Source organism: Dryas octopetala, chromosome 6 (assembly GCF_963921425.1).
Source record: "Dryas octopetala chromosome 6, drDryOcto1.1, whole genome shotgun sequence".
Taxonomy (NCBI): domain Eukaryota; kingdom Viridiplantae; phylum Streptophyta; class Magnoliopsida; order Rosales; family Rosaceae; genus Dryas; species Dryas octopetala.
In genome coordinates, this window is record NC_141371.1 from 2,962,837 (window position 1) to 2,981,128 (window position 18,292).

General features: G+C 36.2%; 3 protein-coding genes across 4 annotated transcripts; 2 read left to right on the forward strand and 1 right to left on the reverse strand.

Annotated features, from left to right (window-relative positions):
• Positions 1 to 1,384: 1,384 nt before the first annotated feature.
• On the forward strand, positions 1,385 to 10,990 carry LOC147281095 (TOPLESS-related 3). Of its 2 annotated transcripts, none has more exons than XM_086249403.1 (25): positions 1,385 to 1,773; positions 2,733 to 2,912; positions 3,033 to 3,146; positions 3,838 to 3,996; positions 4,667 to 4,841; positions 4,962 to 5,091; positions 5,446 to 5,561; positions 5,709 to 5,844; positions 5,968 to 6,077; positions 6,250 to 6,319; positions 6,393 to 6,466; positions 6,554 to 6,649; positions 6,724 to 6,816; positions 7,126 to 7,253; positions 7,445 to 7,679; positions 7,773 to 7,943; positions 8,035 to 8,130; positions 8,675 to 8,827; positions 8,912 to 9,022; positions 9,127 to 9,306; positions 9,392 to 9,520; positions 9,652 to 9,747; positions 9,918 to 10,100; positions 10,182 to 10,357; positions 10,452 to 10,990. In XM_086249403.1, exons 1-25 carry the CDS (start codon positions 1,694 to 1,696, stop codon positions 10,666 to 10,668), a joined length of 3,408 nt encoding a protein of 1,135 aa, XP_086105529.1. In that variant the 5' UTR covers positions 1,385 to 1,693; the 3' UTR covers positions 10,669 to 10,990. The 2 variants fall into 2 exon arrangements, with proteins under 2 accessions (XP_086105529.1, XP_086105530.1); XM_086249404.1 differs by having other exon boundaries at positions 1,386 to 1,773; positions 8,035 to 8,121.
• A 552-nt stretch (positions 10,991 to 11,542) lies between these two features.
• On the forward strand, positions 11,543 to 15,060 carry LOC147281096 (PRP38 family protein). Its single transcript, XM_086247626.1, has 5 exons — positions 11,543 to 11,946; positions 12,590 to 12,711; positions 12,850 to 12,940; positions 13,183 to 13,380; positions 14,285 to 15,060. Exons 1-5 carry the CDS (start codon positions 11,657 to 11,659, stop codon positions 14,760 to 14,762), a joined length of 1,179 nt encoding a protein of 392 aa, XP_086103752.1. The 5' UTR covers positions 11,543 to 11,656; the 3' UTR covers positions 14,763 to 15,060.
• Positions 15,061 to 15,696: 636 nt separating this feature from the next.
• Positions 15,697 to 16,254, reverse strand: LOC147281097 (uncharacterized). The gene has a single exon (XM_086246485.1). It carries the CDS (start codon positions 16,252 to 16,254, stop codon positions 15,697 to 15,699), a length of 558 nt encoding a protein of 185 aa, XP_086102611.1.
• Between the last annotated feature and the right edge of the window lie 2,038 nt (positions 16,255 to 18,292).

The window sequence follows — 18,292 nt, forward strand, 5'->3', positions numbered from 1 at the left end:
TTGGTTTTTCAAGGCTCAACACTATTTTACAAACCCAACATTATTTTTCAAGCTCAAAATTTCAAAACATAGTAATTATTTTTTGAAAAGTTAATCTATAATGCAAATTTAAGACATGTATACATGATTGTATGCGATGCATACTACCATATGGATTAGTTTTTCTTTAATTATATAATGTCACGTGTAAAAAATAATACATTATTAATTTATATAAATAGTCGGTTTGGTTTGGTTTAATTGATAGTTTTAGGTAATGAAACCGTAACCAATTCAAAATTTACTATTTGTTTTGGTTTTCAAACTATTTAATTAAAAAATATTTAAAAAACCAAATCAAATTGTTGGTTTGTTTCGAATTTGCTTTCCGGTTTATCGATTTCAATGCTTACTCCTATTCTTTTCACCATGAGAGATAAAATAATAGACTCCATCATGGGCTCATTTGATTGGTGTTGAGTACAAAATTAGTACTCAAACTTGAGTATCAAAGCATTTTCCTTACAATAAATTAGAGTACCCATTGAAAGAGTAAAAATAAAAACTAAAGTAATTTTATGTTGTCAATTACTTTTTTCCATATTTTTACAATAGAAGAAAGCATTTATCAAAAGTTTTTGCTATAAACAAAAGTCGATTACAATTGATAACCGTAGAGAAATACATAAGCCTCGTGAGTCATGAGAGAACCAAATCAAAGACCATTTCTATAAGAGTGAAGATTCCTATTTATAATAGGTGAGAGGATACTCATCTTTACAACTCCTCGACCTGGCATATAAACTAGTTACTAACTAAGAGGCAATATGACAAACATTATTGAAATAACAAACATCACTAACCTTAAATAATTAAGGGTTGTGATTTTCACACTCTTATTTTGTGTACTTGTATTCTTTTTCTCTTATAATTAATATGGTTATTTATAATTATTTTTATAACCATAATTGAGCCTATAATTATTTTATAACCCATAAGAAATTTAGAACAAGACAGTCATGCTAGAGTGCTAGACCATGACTAGAGGTAATGAAAAAAATTTAATAAACAAATTTCGTGTCTCCTCGCGTGGAGTAAGCAACCTCGTCCAGTCATCCTAGGTCCCACAGAACCTTATCTAAAATTCATCTCCGGAGAAACTCCAACCACCAAAAATGAAATAGCGCGAGAAATTGGAGAGAGAAAATAATCCCTCTACTCTTTAATGCTCAAACTCGAAAGCGACAGTACGAGAAAGGAAAGGACGATTGGACGTGTGTAGCGAATATTCACTAGATTTGAATAGGTGGTTTCGAATCCGCAGTATCCCTTACGCAATCTGATATGTTCATAACAAAGACTAAATAAGCCATCCCACGTATCAATAAGTTACTCCGCTTATCACTGAGAGGTCAGTAGAAAAGGAAAGACCCATGTACACTCGAATGCATCGAAGACTCTTTCTCTCTCTGTGTTCGCAGTTTTCCAAGCCCTAGAATCTTCGAACCGCGAGCAACATAATCCTTAGAAATACGATGGTTTCGGGGATTTTGAGTTTTCTCTGAGCTCAGAATCGGAGCTTGTATGAAATTGGGTTTTGGGTTTAATCTGTGTCTCTGTTTGCGTGGTTGAATTTAAGGCTCTCTTTTTTATATCTTTTCTTTTTTGGGAGAGAAAGAAGGAATTTTGGGTGTTGAGAATTGAGAGTCGAAAAATGTCTTCTTTGAGCAGAGAATTGGTGTTTCTCATACTCCAATTCCTTGAGGAGGAGAAGTTCAAAGAGTCCGTACACAAGTAAGCTAAGCTCTCCTCTTTCTATATATGTAATATGCATGTACATGCATGTGGGTATGTATTTGTGAAGTGGAGGTTTTGGTGTTGTTTTTGGGTTTCATGTGATGTTTATGAGATTTTAATTATTTGAAGTTTGTCTTTTTATTTTTATTTTGTATGTTTTTGTATTACCTCTTGTTGTTTGGTTGCGGGGAAAATGGAGAAAGTGCATGAAAAATTTACTCAATTTGAGCAATATAGTAGCACTAGCCTCTCCGCACTCGCGGAAGCGGCACAAACACCCATATTTTGGCAAGAATAATCAGTAACGGAAAGTAAATTTGGTAAAATTAATTAAAGAGAGAGAGGCGGCAAACCAATTCTCATGGGCGGGAAAGTAAATTTGGGAAATAGATAACCAACCATTAAATTTAAGCCGAAACGATCTCAACTATTCGGACCCGGAGATAATTCAAAAACCGTTCTGTTTTATTATATAGATATATAGATTTAGGGTTGGTTGACTGGTGGTTTTTTCATTTATTGTGCTTTAGCATCTTAGGTGATAGAAGATGAAATAAGTTCTAAGGATTTAGAGCCAATTTTGCAAAATGAGAGAAATTGCCCAATGAAAAAAAGGAAATGAAGCTACTTATATGTGATAAACAATAATGAAAGCAAAATTCATATAAGTTGGTTTCATAGGGTTGGGTCTGGTGGAATGTTTTGTTTTAATTGAGATTTCTTTTGGTAAATAATGAGAATGAGATAACTAAGACAAGATTCATAATTTTCTTGTTTAACAACATTTTTATATAATTTCCATGTGTGCAATTGATTTTAATTTTAAAATATTGTTTCAACTTTTGTGTACTTTCAAATTCTAAAAATGATTATATTTTGGATTAAATTCAATTTGAATTGATTGGCATTATGTTTAGTCATCATTTAAAAGCAAAACTGAATCCTTTATGTTGTAGGCTTGAGAAAGAATCAGGGTTCTTTTTCAACTTGAAGTACTTTGAGGAGAAAGTTCAGGCTGGAGAATGGGAAGAAGTTGAAAAGTACTTGATGGGATTTACAAAAGTTGATGATAACAGATACTCAATGAAGATATTTTTTGAAATAAGGAAGCAGAAATATCTTGAAGCACTTGATCGGTATACTTACTCTACTTTTGTCGTCGAGCTCTTTTTTACGAAAAAAGGAACTATTTTTGTCTTTATCGGAAAAGAGTGTAATCTTATATATTGTCTTTTTGTGTTTAATTGATTTTATAGGCAAGAGAAGGCGAAGGCTGTTGAAATTTTAGTCAATGATTTGAAAGTGTTCTCAACATTTAATGAGGAACTTTACAAAGAAATCACGCAGCTTCTAACTCTTGGTAATTTCAGGTAATTTCTTGCATGTAAAAAGAAAAATGGTATTGATTGCATGGTTTTACCTTGATAAATGGCTTCCTTCAATGATCTGATCAAGTGATGAGGAGAAGTAGGGAAAAAAAGAGGATTATATTTTTTACTAAATGTTTCATTGTGTACTTGGGTGAAGCCCCCTTGACATCCTTTCAATTATGTACTTATAAAAAAAAAGTTTTCATTACTTGGAACCTGAGAGAACAAACCAATTGCTCAACCAAGATCAGTTGACAGCTTGGCTTGGTGGATGTAGGATTTTATTCCTATAAAAACCCTAAGCAGCTTATAAGACATGAATGAATCAAGGAACGAATTCTTTACCTCTTCATATTTTCTCATTAACCCAGTGGACCATCATGTGTTTAGAAGCCTACTGTAAAGCAGATGCAAGGTGTATTTATTACAATTCAGATCTAGAATTAGGGTGGCCGGAGCATGGCCCAATTGTTAGTCACATCTCTTCTCTAAAGAGGAGGCCCTAAGTTCAAATTCCCTCTGCCAAATGTCATAATTTATCATGGAAAAAGAAAAAAAAAGAAAGAAAGAAGAATTAGGTACAGAGGTATAATCCTGATTCGTAGGATTTCTTGTTTTTGTACAACACTCTAGAACCCCCATATATGTTAATTGTATGTAACTAATCTCTCTTTTCGGTAATAATTACCAGGGAAAATGAACAGCTGTCCAAGTATGGTGACACGAAGACAGCTCGTAGTATAATGTTGATAGAGCTTAAAAAACTTATAGAAGCAAATCCTCTCTTTCGTGATAAGCTTGTTTTTCCCACTCTGAAGTTATCAAGACTGCGAACTCTAATCAATCAGAGGTAAGGTTGATATTCTTTTGGATGAACAAAGCTGGGTTTCCAGTTCTCTTATTTTTTTATTTATCTTATTTTATTTTCTCCATAGGTTTTGATGTACATGTGTCTTATACATCAGTGATCAGTTCTGCACTGTAATGATATTTAATAAGAAATCACTATTGCTACTCTTTTCTTAATTTTTAATCTAATAACTTTTTTAAAGTGAAGGTTTTTGCCTCAATTCCCTACCTCAGTAAATTAGCTAAGCTTGACTCCCTTGCTTGTGCTTCAGTGTTTCTCTTTTTTGTTATGCTAGAAATTTTCAATTCAATGTTTTTTTTGTCAATTATATGTTAATTGATTGCTTTAGTTCAAGCACAGATTGCTGCTAACACTTGTGTCACCTTAATGAAGGATAAATGGATGATTGAAGTTGGTTTTATTTTGATATTTGTACCTAGTGACCCAGTCAGTACCTTTTGTGTTTTTCGTGTTTCCTTTTTCTTATTCCCAAAGGGAAATTAATAATTATAAGTGAGTAGAGGCTTTGTCCTTCTTTTGGGTTGTATAGTCATGGTAAGAGTAGGAAGGGTTAGTGGAGTTGTTATAACATTTTCTTATGGTAAACGTGCCATAATGGTTCAGATTGTGCTAAGCCAATATTTGTCTGATATCTGATACTTCTATGTAGTTTGAACTGGCAGCACCAGTTATGCAAGAATCCAAGACCAAATCCAGACATCAAGACTTTATTCACAGATCATACCTGTACACCTGCAAATGGTCCTCTTGCTCCTACACCTGTCAATCTTCCGGTTGCTGCAGTTGCAAAACCTGCTGCTTATCCCTCACTTGGAGCTCATGGTGTATGATATTATACTTCTTAGAAACTTTGATCTTTCTTTTCTTTTTCTTTTTGATTATATGTTGGGGAATTAAATTTGAGTGTTGACTAACAGATGTCTTTTTTCCTCTACTGTGTGTAGCCCTTTCCGGTAACTGCAGCCACTGCTAATGCTAATGCTTTAGCTGGATGGATGACCAATGCCTCGACCTCTTCTTCAGTGCAAGCAGCTGTTGTTACTGCATCATCCATCCCAGTTCTACAGAACCAATGTAAGAACTTGAGTTGCATTTGTTTAAAGTTATTTTGCTTTTCTTATTTTATTTGGAAAAAAGAGAACTAGAAGGAAAAGGGGTAAAGAGGTGTGATGTTGATTTTGTGCACATTGTTATTTCACTTTCATATTGAGCATATTGTGGAATGAACTTTGGAGAAATTTTTAACTTTCAGTTCCGTAGCTGAGTAGGTTAATGTTACATTGCTTTGGCAGGTTCTTGTAGCATGCAATTGATTACATGATCAAAATGATTTATTTTTTACTTATGAGTTATGAACTCCCCTTGTTTCTTATTTAGTCAGTTCCTAGTACATGTATGTTGTAACAATCTATTTTTGCATTTATGCAGTTGCAATCATGAAACGTCCAAGAACACCTCCAGCAACTCCAGGGATGGTTGATTATCAGAGTACTGATCATGAACAACTTATGAAGCGACTACAAACTGCTCAATCTATTGAGGAGGTAATCTAGACAATATTCTGTTACTTATCTGCAAGTTTGAAATATTTGATGTTGCCTTTTCTTCTATGTGCTACTGAAGTATATTACTGCATGTTCATTATGCACTCATTACTGATGTTGGTATTTTTATCACTGCTTTACTTATAGGTTACATATTCAACGTCTAGACAGCAAGCTTCTTGGTCACTAGATGACCTGCCCAGAACAGTGGCTTTTACCTTGCATCAAGGATCAACTGTCACAAGCATGGATTTTCATCCTTCTCACCACACATTGTTACTAGGTATGATTGTTTGCCATTTTTTTGGGCTATAAATTTTCAGTAATATTATAACTAAGCTCCTATTTAATAGGGTCCCTCCCATTGTCCCCATTCTCTTCTCTAACTTAATTTTATGTCGAGCAGTTGGTTCTAGTAATGGTGAAATTACTCTCTGGGAACTTGGGTTGCAGGAGAGGTTGGTTTCAAAGCCATTCAAGATATGGGATATGACAGCATGTTCATTGCAATTTCAGGTCAACTTTTAGTTATGCTTTTATTTGTTAAGATATGGTTTGATGTGAAATTCCTGTGGTGTGTTAAAATAATGCAATGTTATGGGAGCACTTTTGGGTCTTTCCGGATTCCTATAGTATGATGTTCAGGGATTTGAAACGAAAATTGTCTTACAGTTCAGTTTTTATATAGGCCACAACTGTCAAAGAATCACCGATATCTGTCAGCCGTGTTACATGGAGTCCAGATGGGAATTTTGTGGGTATGTACATTTCGAAGATTGGAAGTATTTCTGAAGTTCTTGTGTGTGTATCTTATTGTCTTTCTTGCTCCAGGGGTTGCATTTGCCAAACATTTGATTCACTTGTATACTTATCCTGGATCTAATGATCTACGCCAGCATTTGGAGGTGAGATTATTTACGATAATTTTTCAGAATGAACAAGAAGGCTAAGTTTGTAACTGCTGCTCGACTTGCATCCCTTTTTTATTGCAGGTTGATGCCCATAATGGTGGCGTGAATGACTTAGCTTTTGCTCATCCCAATAAACAACTGTGTGTTGTGACCTGTGGAGATGATAAGCTCATAAAGGTAGAATTAGAATTCTCATCACAATATTTAATTTACTTACAAACTTTCCTCTTTATCTAAATGAAGTGAAACAGGTATGGGATTTAAACGGACGGAAACTATTTAACTTTGAAGGTCATGAGGCACCCATCTATTCAATATGTCCTCATCAGAAGGAGAACATTCAGGTATGTCCAGGAAAGGAGAAAGCTTTTGTGTTATTGACCAATATTCTTGCTAGTGTTTGGTAGAAAAATGCGTTTATGTAAGTTTAACGTTATTCATTTTAAGATATATAATTTCTCTCATTTTCTCTTAATAAAATATACAATTTTTCTCATTTTGCTCATCTGAAATAAATTCTAATTGCTTAGATTTATTGATCGAGGGGCTCATTTTGAAACTTTGTTGAGTGGTTTACTTGACTGCCCTGCTACCTTGTCAGATACTTTATTCATCCCCACGTGGTATTAAATGGTGTACTCTTGAATTTTCAGTTCATATTTTCAACTGCTATTGATGGAAAAATAAAGGCCTGGCTGTATGACAATGTGGGTTCCAGAGTTGACTATGATGCTCCTGGCCAGTGGTGTACCACAATGCTTTACAGTGCAGATGGAAGTCGGTATGAAAATTCTAAAAGATGGACTCTTACAAATTGAAAATTTAGTAAAAGTTACTTTTCCTTTTTCTGTTGTTGCGTCACAGTTTTGGCAAGCATATGAGTTGTTACAACATAGTTGAATTGTCTTGTCAAATCTTATGTTATTGCCATCATTTCCTATTACCCTTCAGATTGATTACTATCATTTTCAGATTGTTCTCTTGTGGAACAAGTAAAGAGGGAGACTCTTTTCTAGTTGAATGGAATGAAAGTGAAGGGGCAATAAAGAGAACATACTCTGGCTTTAGAAAGAAATCAGCAGGGGTTGTGCAGTTCGACACAACACAGAATCATTTTTTGGCTGTGGGTGAAGATAGCCAGATAAAGTTTTGGGATATGGACAATATCAATGTTCTGACTAGCATAGATGCAGAGGGTGGACTTCCAGTGAGTATTTTGTTATAATTTCTAGCTTGTCTCTGAAACTTGAAACCCCTGGCTGTCAAATTAGGGCCTGATATCATCATATTATATGTTCAGAGTCTTCCTCGCTTGAGATTCAACAGGGAAGGAAATCTTCTTGCTGTCACAACAGCAGACAACGGATTCAAAATACTTGCAAATGCTGTTGGAGTTAAAAAAATTAAAGTTATTGAATCCACTACATCTTTTGAGGGATTAAGATCTCCCATTGAATCTTCTGCTATCAAGGTTGCAATCATTTATTTAGTCTGCTTTGTGCTTTTATTATCGATTTTTTCTTCATTACATCTTATGGACCATTTTATTTGTGTCTAAATAGGCATCTGGCTCGCCTTCTGTTGCAAATGTTAGTGCAGTCAATTGTAAAGTGGAAAGGAGCTCTCCTGTTAGGTCTACTCCGATTCTTGTATGTCAGGTTAATCATTGCAGAACATTTTCTCTTCTAATGTTCTCTTTAGACCTATCCAGAGTGCTCATGGTTAAATGTTTAATCCTTATTTTTTTGTGGTCTGATACTATCATACTAATGGTGTAATTGTTTGCCTAAGTACATTATAGATGGGCAACTAAAATCCTCTAATTACTCAGTTCCAGAGATTTATCTTTCTATTTCAAACTTGTTAGAAACAAATCACTTCTTGTTCCCACAAGAGGGGGAACCTTGCTTCTTTTTTCATGCAATGTTGAATATGGTCATATGCAATTATGCATTAAGGGACCCCAAGTAGTCTGTAATGAAAATAGATATATATATGGGAAACATAAATTCCTATTTATCAAAAGGAAGTTTGAGTTACAAGAAAAGATGGACAATTACTTATTTTCCCATGGACCCTAAGCTATTGAGGGTTTTATTTTTCTTGTGACTTTTTTATTGTTCTTGGGAGAAAGAATGGAGCACTGCATCTTAGCTTTGCTGGCATAGCATTGATTTCATTATTTTGGTTTCCTCTTTCAAGAATGGAGTTGATCCCATGAGTAGAAGTTTCGAGAAACCGAGAACTGTGGATGATGCAATTGATAATTCCAAATCCTGGCAGTTGACTGAAATTCAGGATCCTGTACAGTGCCGGTTAGTTACCATGCCTGACACAACAGATACTTCCAGCAAGGTGTGTTAAGTATTTCATGCTTATCAGATTCTATTGTAACGTTTATCTACCATGAAATGCTTAAGCTGTGACATTTAAATCTAGGTTGTTCAACTCCTCTATACAAATTCTGGTGTTGGCATTTTGGCACTTGGGTCAAATGGTGTTCAGAAGCTGTGGAAGTGGATCCGTAATGAACAAAATCCAAGTGGGAAGGTAATAGCTAGCCAAGAGAAAGTTCAATCATTTATCTCCCCCCCACCCCATATCTGGTTTTGACGGTTTTGTGAATGCAACCTTCTGAACTTGGGTGTTTAAAGGCCACTGCCAGTGTTGTTCCACAGCATTGGCAACCAAACAGTGGTCTTCTTATGACTAATGATGTCTCAGGTGTCAACCTTGAAGAAGCAGTTCCATGCATAGCGCTCTCAAAGAATGACTCTTATGTAATGTCAGCTTGCGGTGGAAAGGTCTCATTATTTAACATGATGACATTTAAGGTAAATTTGTACATGCATGTCTATCAAATTTTCTAAAATTTGTGATCCTTTTTTATGGTTGCCCATGAATTCCTTTGAGTTGTAGGTAATGACAACATTCATGGCACCTCCACCTGCTTCCACCTTCCTAGCATTCCATCCTCAGGATAATAACATCATAGCAATTGGAATGGAGGATTCTACCATCCACATTTACAATGTTAGAGTTGATGAGGTAATTACTTATAATTTTTTTCCCTTTCCTTTTCTGTTGTATTAATCTCATTTTCTTTCTTTCCTCAAATATTTTTATTTCATATGTTGCATTGCTAATATTGACCTACATGATTTATCTGTTAATTTTAGGTAAAATCAAAATTGAAGGGTCACCAGAAGCATATAACTGGTTTAGCTTTCTCAACCAATCTCAATATACTTATTTCATCCGGTGCTGATGCTCAAGTAAGCATATACTTGTTTGGCTTTCTCAGCCAATCTTTCTTTTAATCTACCCTGTCCAAATGAATTAGTTTCTTATTTGGGAACTTTGGTAATAGGCTCACTAACCCATTGGCATGCATGATGGTTTTGACTATCCTAATTTAATGTGTAAACTTAACTATAACCTGCAGCTTTGTGTGTGGAGAATTGATATGTGGGAGAAGAGGAAATCAGTTGCAATACTTGTACCTTCTGGAAAGGCACCTGTTGGTGACACTAGAGTGCAGTTCCATGCCGATCAAATCCGCTTGCTGGTGGTTCATGAGACGCAACTAGCGATATATGATGCCTCGAAGATGGATTGCATCCGGCAGGTAGAAAGTTTCCTCAGATGTTTGGCATAAACAATATCTGGTTACAAATTTGCTTACTGTAACTTTGTTCTTCCATTTCAGTGGCTTCCACAAGACGTACTTCCTGCACCCATATCTTATGCAGCATACTCCTGCAACAGTCAACTTGTTTATGCCGCCTTTTGTGATGGTAACATTGGTGTGTTTGATGCTGATAGCCTACGACTGAGATGCCGTATTGCTCCATCAGCATACTTATCCCAAGCAGCCTTGAATGGGTAAGCGATCATAATCCTGTTTTATGAACTTTGAAGATTATTTTATCGTTGATCCAGTAATTTTTCACTAATAGTGCGGTCTACTATATTGTAGAAGCCAAGCCATTTACCCGCTTGTTGTTGCAGTACATCCACAAGAACCCAGCCAGTTTGCTGTTGGGTTGGCCGATGGTTCTGTTAAAGTTATTGAACCCACCGAATCAGAGGGGAAGTGGGGAGCGTCTCCGCCTATTGCTAGCGGAATACTTAATGGAAGAACAGTGTCATCATCTACTACCAGCAACCACACCCCTGATCAAATACAAAGATGAGAATCCTTTAATTTCATGGCAAAAGCCCTCATTCCTCAGCTGTAATTTACCAGTATAGAATTTTAGGTTCAGTCCCCCATTTGTCCCCTATCAAAGGTAAGTTTGGACATAAGTAGATGGATAGAGTTACATTTTTGTACATTTATTTTGTTGTAACCAAGTAGTCAACTCAAAATTCAGTCCAAAAAAAGTAGTCAACTCATAATTGGATTTCTTTAGTATAATGTCCAGCTCACTGGAGGGGTTTCTATGTATTGGTTGTTTCCATAAAAGTGCATGCATTCGATCCTGATTACCTGTAACATACTATTTATGTTTTTCATCTTTTTCTTTTAATTATATTTTCTTTTTATATTTTTCAACGAATGGAGCTCGAAAATGAGAACTCTCAGAATCGGCCCTTGAGGGTGAGGATTATTTTTTGACTGCTGAAGTATATCTAATCTGATATATTATAAGACACAACAAGCTCAATCCGAATCCTATAATTTTTGACATAATAATTAAAACCAATTTATCATTTTAACATTTCTCAAATTCAAATATCTCTTTCTTCAGATTAAAAAAACAAAAAGCTCAACCCACTATTAAGATTTAAGATGAAACCAGCTTATTGGCCAAAAAATAAAAGATGAAACCAGTTATAAGTTTATAACTTATAACGATACACTGGTTTTTATATTTTTAATCAAGGACGATAAATTGGCTTAAGTCCTATATCTTGTAGGCAAAGTAAATGACACTTAAATGTACCCGAAAAAGAAAAAGAAAATATAAACGACACTTCGTTTTAAACATGGTGGGGATATTTCTATATGAACCCAAAACGCACCGCCCAACTTCTTCTATAGAATCTATACCCAACGTCTCTATACCCATTCTGTTTTTTAGCGTTAGGGTTTGGGTTTGGGTTTGTTTGTCCCTCTCTCTGCACCGAAAGCCTGCGTTTCGCCCCCCATTCGGTTTCAATTTCTATCTTCTTCCAGTAATGGCCAACCGTACGGACCCGTCGGCAAAGAGCATAAGGGGAACGAACCCACAGAACCTGGTGGAGAAGATCGTACGGTCGAAGATATACCAGAACACGTACTGGAAGGAGCAGTGCTTCGGGTTGACGGCCGAAACCCTAGTGGACAAGGCCATGGAGCTCGACCACATCGGCGGGACCTTCGGAGGTAACCGCAAACCCGCGCCCTTCATGTGCCTCGTCATGAAGATGCTTCAGATCCAGCCCGAGAAGGAGATTGTCATCGAGTTCATAAAAAACGACGACTACAAGTGCGTTTCATTCTCTGATTAATTGATTTATTAGTTTTTATAATTATTGCAATTTGTTTTGGTACTTGCTTATATGACCGGCAATGTGCTTGCTTTGGTAGCTGGGATAATTACAGTTAAAGCAAAAGTAGGGAATTTAGAGTTTTGTGGATTTTTCTGAGAAACCATAATCCTAAAATTGTGTTTCAAACGATTATTTCATTTATAGGCGAAGTTAATTTTTGTTTTTACTTTGATCTTGATCGAGTACGATATTAGAGAGACAAGCTGAAATTAGATATTTTGGAGTATGAAAGGAATAGTTTTCTTTTCTTTTTGTGAAAAATGTAAGTTATTTAATTAATGTACTTTGTTGTGTTAGGTTGAGGCAAAGGAAAAAGAGGGAAAATAATAGGGTCTTTTTGGTTATAATGTATAGAGAGAAAATTGGTGGTTTTTTTTTGTGAATTGAACATTAGGGGTTGGCTTAATAGTTAAAGTTGGTGTAGTAGGGTGGAGATTGTTATTGTAGTGTTCTGTTTGAAGTAGCTAGCCTTTATTAATGCTGAATAAATTTTTATTTTTACATTTCATGTGGACGTGGATCATTTTTCTCTTAGAAACCCTTTCAAATATGATTTAACATATATTATTTGGGTTTCAGATATGTCCGGATACTTGGTGCATTTTATTTGCGTCTTACGGGCACTGATACTGATGTTTACCAGTACCTAGAGCCTTTGTACAATGACTATCGAAAGTTGAGGAGGAAATTGGCCGATGGGAGTAAGATATATTTGACCCATCTCTAAAATTGTCTTGATTACTTTTTCATGACTGCTCTTTTGTCTATACTACCATACTACCATCCTTTACTATTGAATACTTTATGAGCATGCTAACTCAAGTATCTAATTTTATCAGATTTTTCCTTGACACACGTGGATGAGGTTATTGATGAACTTCTGACTAAGGATTACTCATGTGACATTGCAATGCCAAGAATTAAGAAAAGGTATTATTCATTGGAATAATTTTTTCCAAGTTGACTTTATCATGGTGATTTCTTGTGTTTCATTTTTTTTTTTCTAGACGTAGTTGTATGTGCCCACTCATCTTTATGTTCTAAATGCATCTGAGCCTGTTGGTTTATTTTACCCCTCACATCTATCTCCTGTTCTAGGTTTCTACAGGGATCCATTTTTACTTCTATGATGTTTAGGTTTGTGTATGTAAATCATTTCTATATATATGCAGATGGACTCTTGAAGCAGCTGGCTCATTGGAACCTAGGAAAAGTGCTTTGGAGGAGGATTTTGAGGAGGAGGAAGAGAAAGAAGAGAATGATCAGCTTGAAGGATTAGATGAAGAATTCCATGATAGAGATTATTACCATGGCCGAAGCCCTGCAAGGGAAAGAGACAGGGATAGAAGACGTGACAGTCACAGATACAGGTTCCTTTCCTTGTTTGTGGTTTATGATTTGTAACTAAACTCAATGTTTCTTCTCTTTTTTGGGTTAGTACCAAATTTATTTAAAACAAGGGTTGACCCTAGTACACAAGAAGTATAGAATGAGGCATGAGAAAAAGCTTCAAAAAGAAAAGAAAGCAAAAAGTCTAAACTGATTTTTTTTTTCTCTCTTTTGACTTGCTTTGGGATTAGTGGAAGCTGATGGTTTAACGGTTAACCATATAAATTCAAACTACTACATTCATATGTCTTTGTAGTTTCTGCCATGGCATTTTAAGCCATAGGTGTCATTTAATGGCTTCCTATAGTGATATCCATGATCCTGCCAGGTTTCTCTGCACTGACAGTGTGCAGTGAGAAGTATGATGGATCATACAGTTTTACTGCATTGTAAATGTGGTTTCTTGGTCAGTTGTGTCTCATTTATTTGGAATTTGAATATGTTTTACTGTATGTTTTCGACATAAGCAGGGTTTTATTGGACCATTATGTTTTCTCTGAGCTTGTAATCTAGTTTTCTCATGTCTTGAGTGGAAAAAACTTTTCTTAACGTTTGATACGTTAGTAGTTAGTACATATCTTTTACTTCCTATGAAGTAAGGTTTTGATTGATTGTGGTCCAGGTGTACTTTTCAGAATCACTAGTTTTTTTTTTTGGTGAACAGAATCACAGGTTTTTTTGGAACTATGAAACATGGTTAATTGAAACCACTGGTTCTGTTTCTGTGGCTCCTGTGCTTATTTCATTTTATTGCTGCCCTTTCATTTGTAAATGTTGAATTCTGCCATATAGTTCCTGTTCCTTGTTAATTGTTAAAGAAGGGATTGAAATGGTCATTTATGGGCTGACATTTTGTTGCTGTGTCTTTATTCCGCGTTTTTGCAGGGATCGAGATTATGACAGAGACTATGATAGGGATAGAGACTATGACAGGGAGCGCGGACGTGGGCGAGAAAGAGACAGGAATAGAGACAGGGATAGGGACCGGGACCGGGACCGTTATCGACTGAGAGATGAAAAGGATTATGGTCGTGATAGGGATCGGGAAAGGGAGTGGGATGGTAGGGAGCGGGAGAGGCGAGATAGGGATCGTGGTAGGAGGAGGAGCCATTCAAGGAGCCGAAGTCGGAGTAGGGATCACAAGGACCGTGAGGGTGGGGATCATCGCAAGAGACATTCCCGCAGCAGCATTAGTCCCAGGAGACGGGATGGAACTGATGATCATGGCACTCGTGAGGAGCCGAAGAAGAAGAAGAAAGAAAAGAAGGAGAAGAAGGATGACGGAACAGACCATCCAGATCCAGAGATTGCTGAAGCCAACAGGCTCCGTGCATCTCTTGGATTGAAGCCCCTGAAGATGTGATAGTGCGATGTTAATATGAATGTATTTGAACCGTCTTTGGATTTGTGGACCGATTTCAACTTCTTTCAGTACCTCATGTACATCCATTAAGTGGCACAGGCAAGCGCCATATAGAGATAAATTTAACGATTCTACATGCTTGTTTGTGTTCACAATGTATGCCGTATGGGTATCTTTCATGTGTTTACTCTGTACAGTAGCCAGATTTAACTCTTATTTTTTGGGAAATAGTTAAAATTAACTGCTCAGTGCTCAGACAGTCATTTTTTGGAATAAACTACACCTTGTGGTTCTCTTTTGTCTTTTCTTTGGTGGTTTTGTACATTAAGCAAATTTCTTTTTAACGTTTCAAAACCATGTATAAGTTATCAGATCCTACTTTGTTCCCTTGCTGTATGAATAAGATAATTACTACAACTGTGGAAAGAAGATACATATCTTTGTGGTCTTGCCTACCAATCTACCACTACCATACATGATAAGCAATGCACTTCACCTAAATTATGTGCTTTTCCACAAGAAAAATGATAACATTTTTCCTACTAACAAGAACACAAGCAATTTGAAAAGAAAACAGAATCATAACAGCAACAAAATGGCCCAAGTATCATGGCAGGATTTCAGTTAACAAAATGCCATTTTGATCATAGCGAAGGGTACCAGATAAATTCAGTGGCTTGCACTTGCCTCCCATTAGAATCCTCTTCTTGCACAATTCCTCACCATCTGTGGTCTTGCCTACCAATCTACCATTACCATACATATCTTTGTGGTCTTGCCTACCAATCTACCATTACCATACATAATAAGCAATGCACTTCACCTAAATTATGTGCTTTTCCACAAGAAAAATGATAACATTTTTCCTACTAACAAGAACACAAGCAATTTGAAAAGAAAACAGAATCATAACAGCAACAAAATGGCCCAAGTATCATGGCAGGATTTCAGTTAACAAAATGCCATTTTGATCATAGCGAAGGGTACCAGATAAATTTAGTGGCTTGCACTTGCCTCCCATTAGAATCCTCTTCTTGCACAATTCCTCACCATCTGTTTCTTCTTGGCCTTGCTTTGAATCTTCGTCAAACTCCCTACTTATTATCTTTCTTGGGGACCCTGACCCTGCCATCCTCAACTTTCGACAATTGCGTAGCACAAACTTTGATGGAACCCAACTCGAGTGGCCTGAACTTTCTTGTTCATCCCTATCAGACTTGTCCACTAAAGCTTTCTTGTTGCCAAAGGCATTGGTGAAGATCGAACCAACTCTCCTTGCCAAAAGTTTTCTGGGTTTATTCCTTGCTCTCTTCTTGTTCTTGCACTGCTTATCATCTTCATCAATGTTGTTGCACCCATCATTAACAAACCTCTTTTGCATGGTCTTAGCTAACAACTTGGGGACCTTGATCTTTATCTTTGCCTGAGGGATTCTGATGCTAATGAAGTATGATAGTGGGGGATGATGATCTTGTGGAATTCTGTGGTCCATTGCAATAAGAGCCCTCCCTACAAGTGTTTGTTTGGGAGTTTTGTTTCAGATTTTCTGTATGTGCAAACAAGAAGGCAGTGTTTTCTTTGTGACAAAAGATCAGCTGTTAGGCTCCGAGAAAATAGGTTGCTGAATCAAAAGAAAGTGGATTTGAGGAGAAGTGGGTAATAGTTGGGAGACGTGGGACTTAATAAAATGAGATGGAAGTTAGAAAAAAAGTGGATAAGTTGAATAAAAATGAATTAGATAATGTTTCTAATTTTTGAATTCCTTTATTATATATAATTGTTTGAATTACCAAGGATATTCTTGAGATTTCTTACCTTATGGTTGACAAGTGTGTTTTCTTAATAATAGCATAGATTTGGCCACTATAAACCTCATTTATGTTTTCCAACTAGCTGTTATTTTCATTTATGTTTAACAAGTATATTATTTTCATTATCTGCTTTGAGTGGAATTTATCTCAAAGGGATAAAAGAGTAATCTTTGACTGAAATGGTCTATAAAAATGACTCATACCAAAGCTTTAAGAGTCATTTATTTTCATTTCTGTTGTGTCTTATCTAACATGGTTGACTTTGACTGCCTCTCTTTTGCAACACTGCACACGAGTACCTCAACTCAACTTATGGTTCTTACTCGATGTGATACTCCGAAGCACTCAATGGCCTTGCAATCACTCATATGATGGCAGCGCGCGATCGATGGGTCTTATTCAATCCTCTTCGGGGAGAAGTTCTAAGGCTGCCAATTCCAAACCATATATCGTCCACAAAAGTCCAGACCCTTTCATTTATATGGTATGGGGTTTGATGATACGACCAACACCCTCAAGATAGTTGGTATGTCTTGGAATGTAGAGTACACCTATGACCTACCTTGCGGCTCAAGTTTATGTATTGGGTACCAGCTCATGGCGAGAGATACGCTCAGTTCCTCCTTGCCCCCTATGCGTGAACAATGTATCTGCATATGGCAACGTGCATTGGTTGACACCCTTTAATGGAAGAAGCTAGCAATATAATTTCTTTTGACTTCAAGAAGGAGGAGTTAACAGTTGGACTTCTCATCCCACCTTAGCGTGTTCGTGGATGTTTGGCGATTGTGGACACTTCACCAGTTAAATATATTGAGATATGGGTGTTGAAAAATTATGATAAAAAAGAGTGGATACTCGGTTACAAATAGATAACCCAATGCCTTTAAATATTTATGAAAGATGGGGGCATTGTGGTGAATGGGAGCATGACATATTTTTCAGAAAATTCTTTCACAAATGTTACAGAAACAAGTGGAGCGCGGTACCCTTTTTGGATCAAAGATGTGGTTCCATAAGACGCGTACAATGTCCAAGAGAATTCAGGGGTAAGCATTTCAAAGACTACATGGCCCCTAGGATGTTCACTTATACAGGAACCATGATTTCCTTAAAACATTATGGAAATTTGTATGGCTAAAACCTGAATCAGTTGGAATTTGTTTTTTAAGAAATATAATCGATATTGGGAAGAATCAGTAATCTCTAGGTATTATATATCTTTTCTTCAGTATGTGTCTTTCTTGGTTGGGATGAAGGCTTGGTTGATAGCTTTGAGAATGTTTGCAAATGTAAGTCTCATTTGTAAATGTTGAATTGTACCATATAGTTCATGTTCTTTGTTATAGAAATTAAGGATTGAAAAAGACATCCGGCAGCAGCATCGGTCCATGGGTCTAAGAAATTATTGAAAAGTGAAAATATTTTTTTTTGTTACATTAGAGGGAATCGAAGTTTAGACCTAGCATAATCTTAATCTTTATCTTGTTCACCCTCACCACTTGGGCTAATCCCAAAGGCTTGACATAACAAAAATTATATATTTTTCCACAAGAAATATGCTAAATTTTTATTGCTAGAAAGAGCCCAAAGAATTTAAAAATAAAATGGTGACAAGAACAAAATACCATTTTATTATTGTAGTGAAAGGTTACTTTATACTATTAGCTAGCATCAGCTCTAGTATAATCACCTTTACAATAACAAGGTGCACAAAAC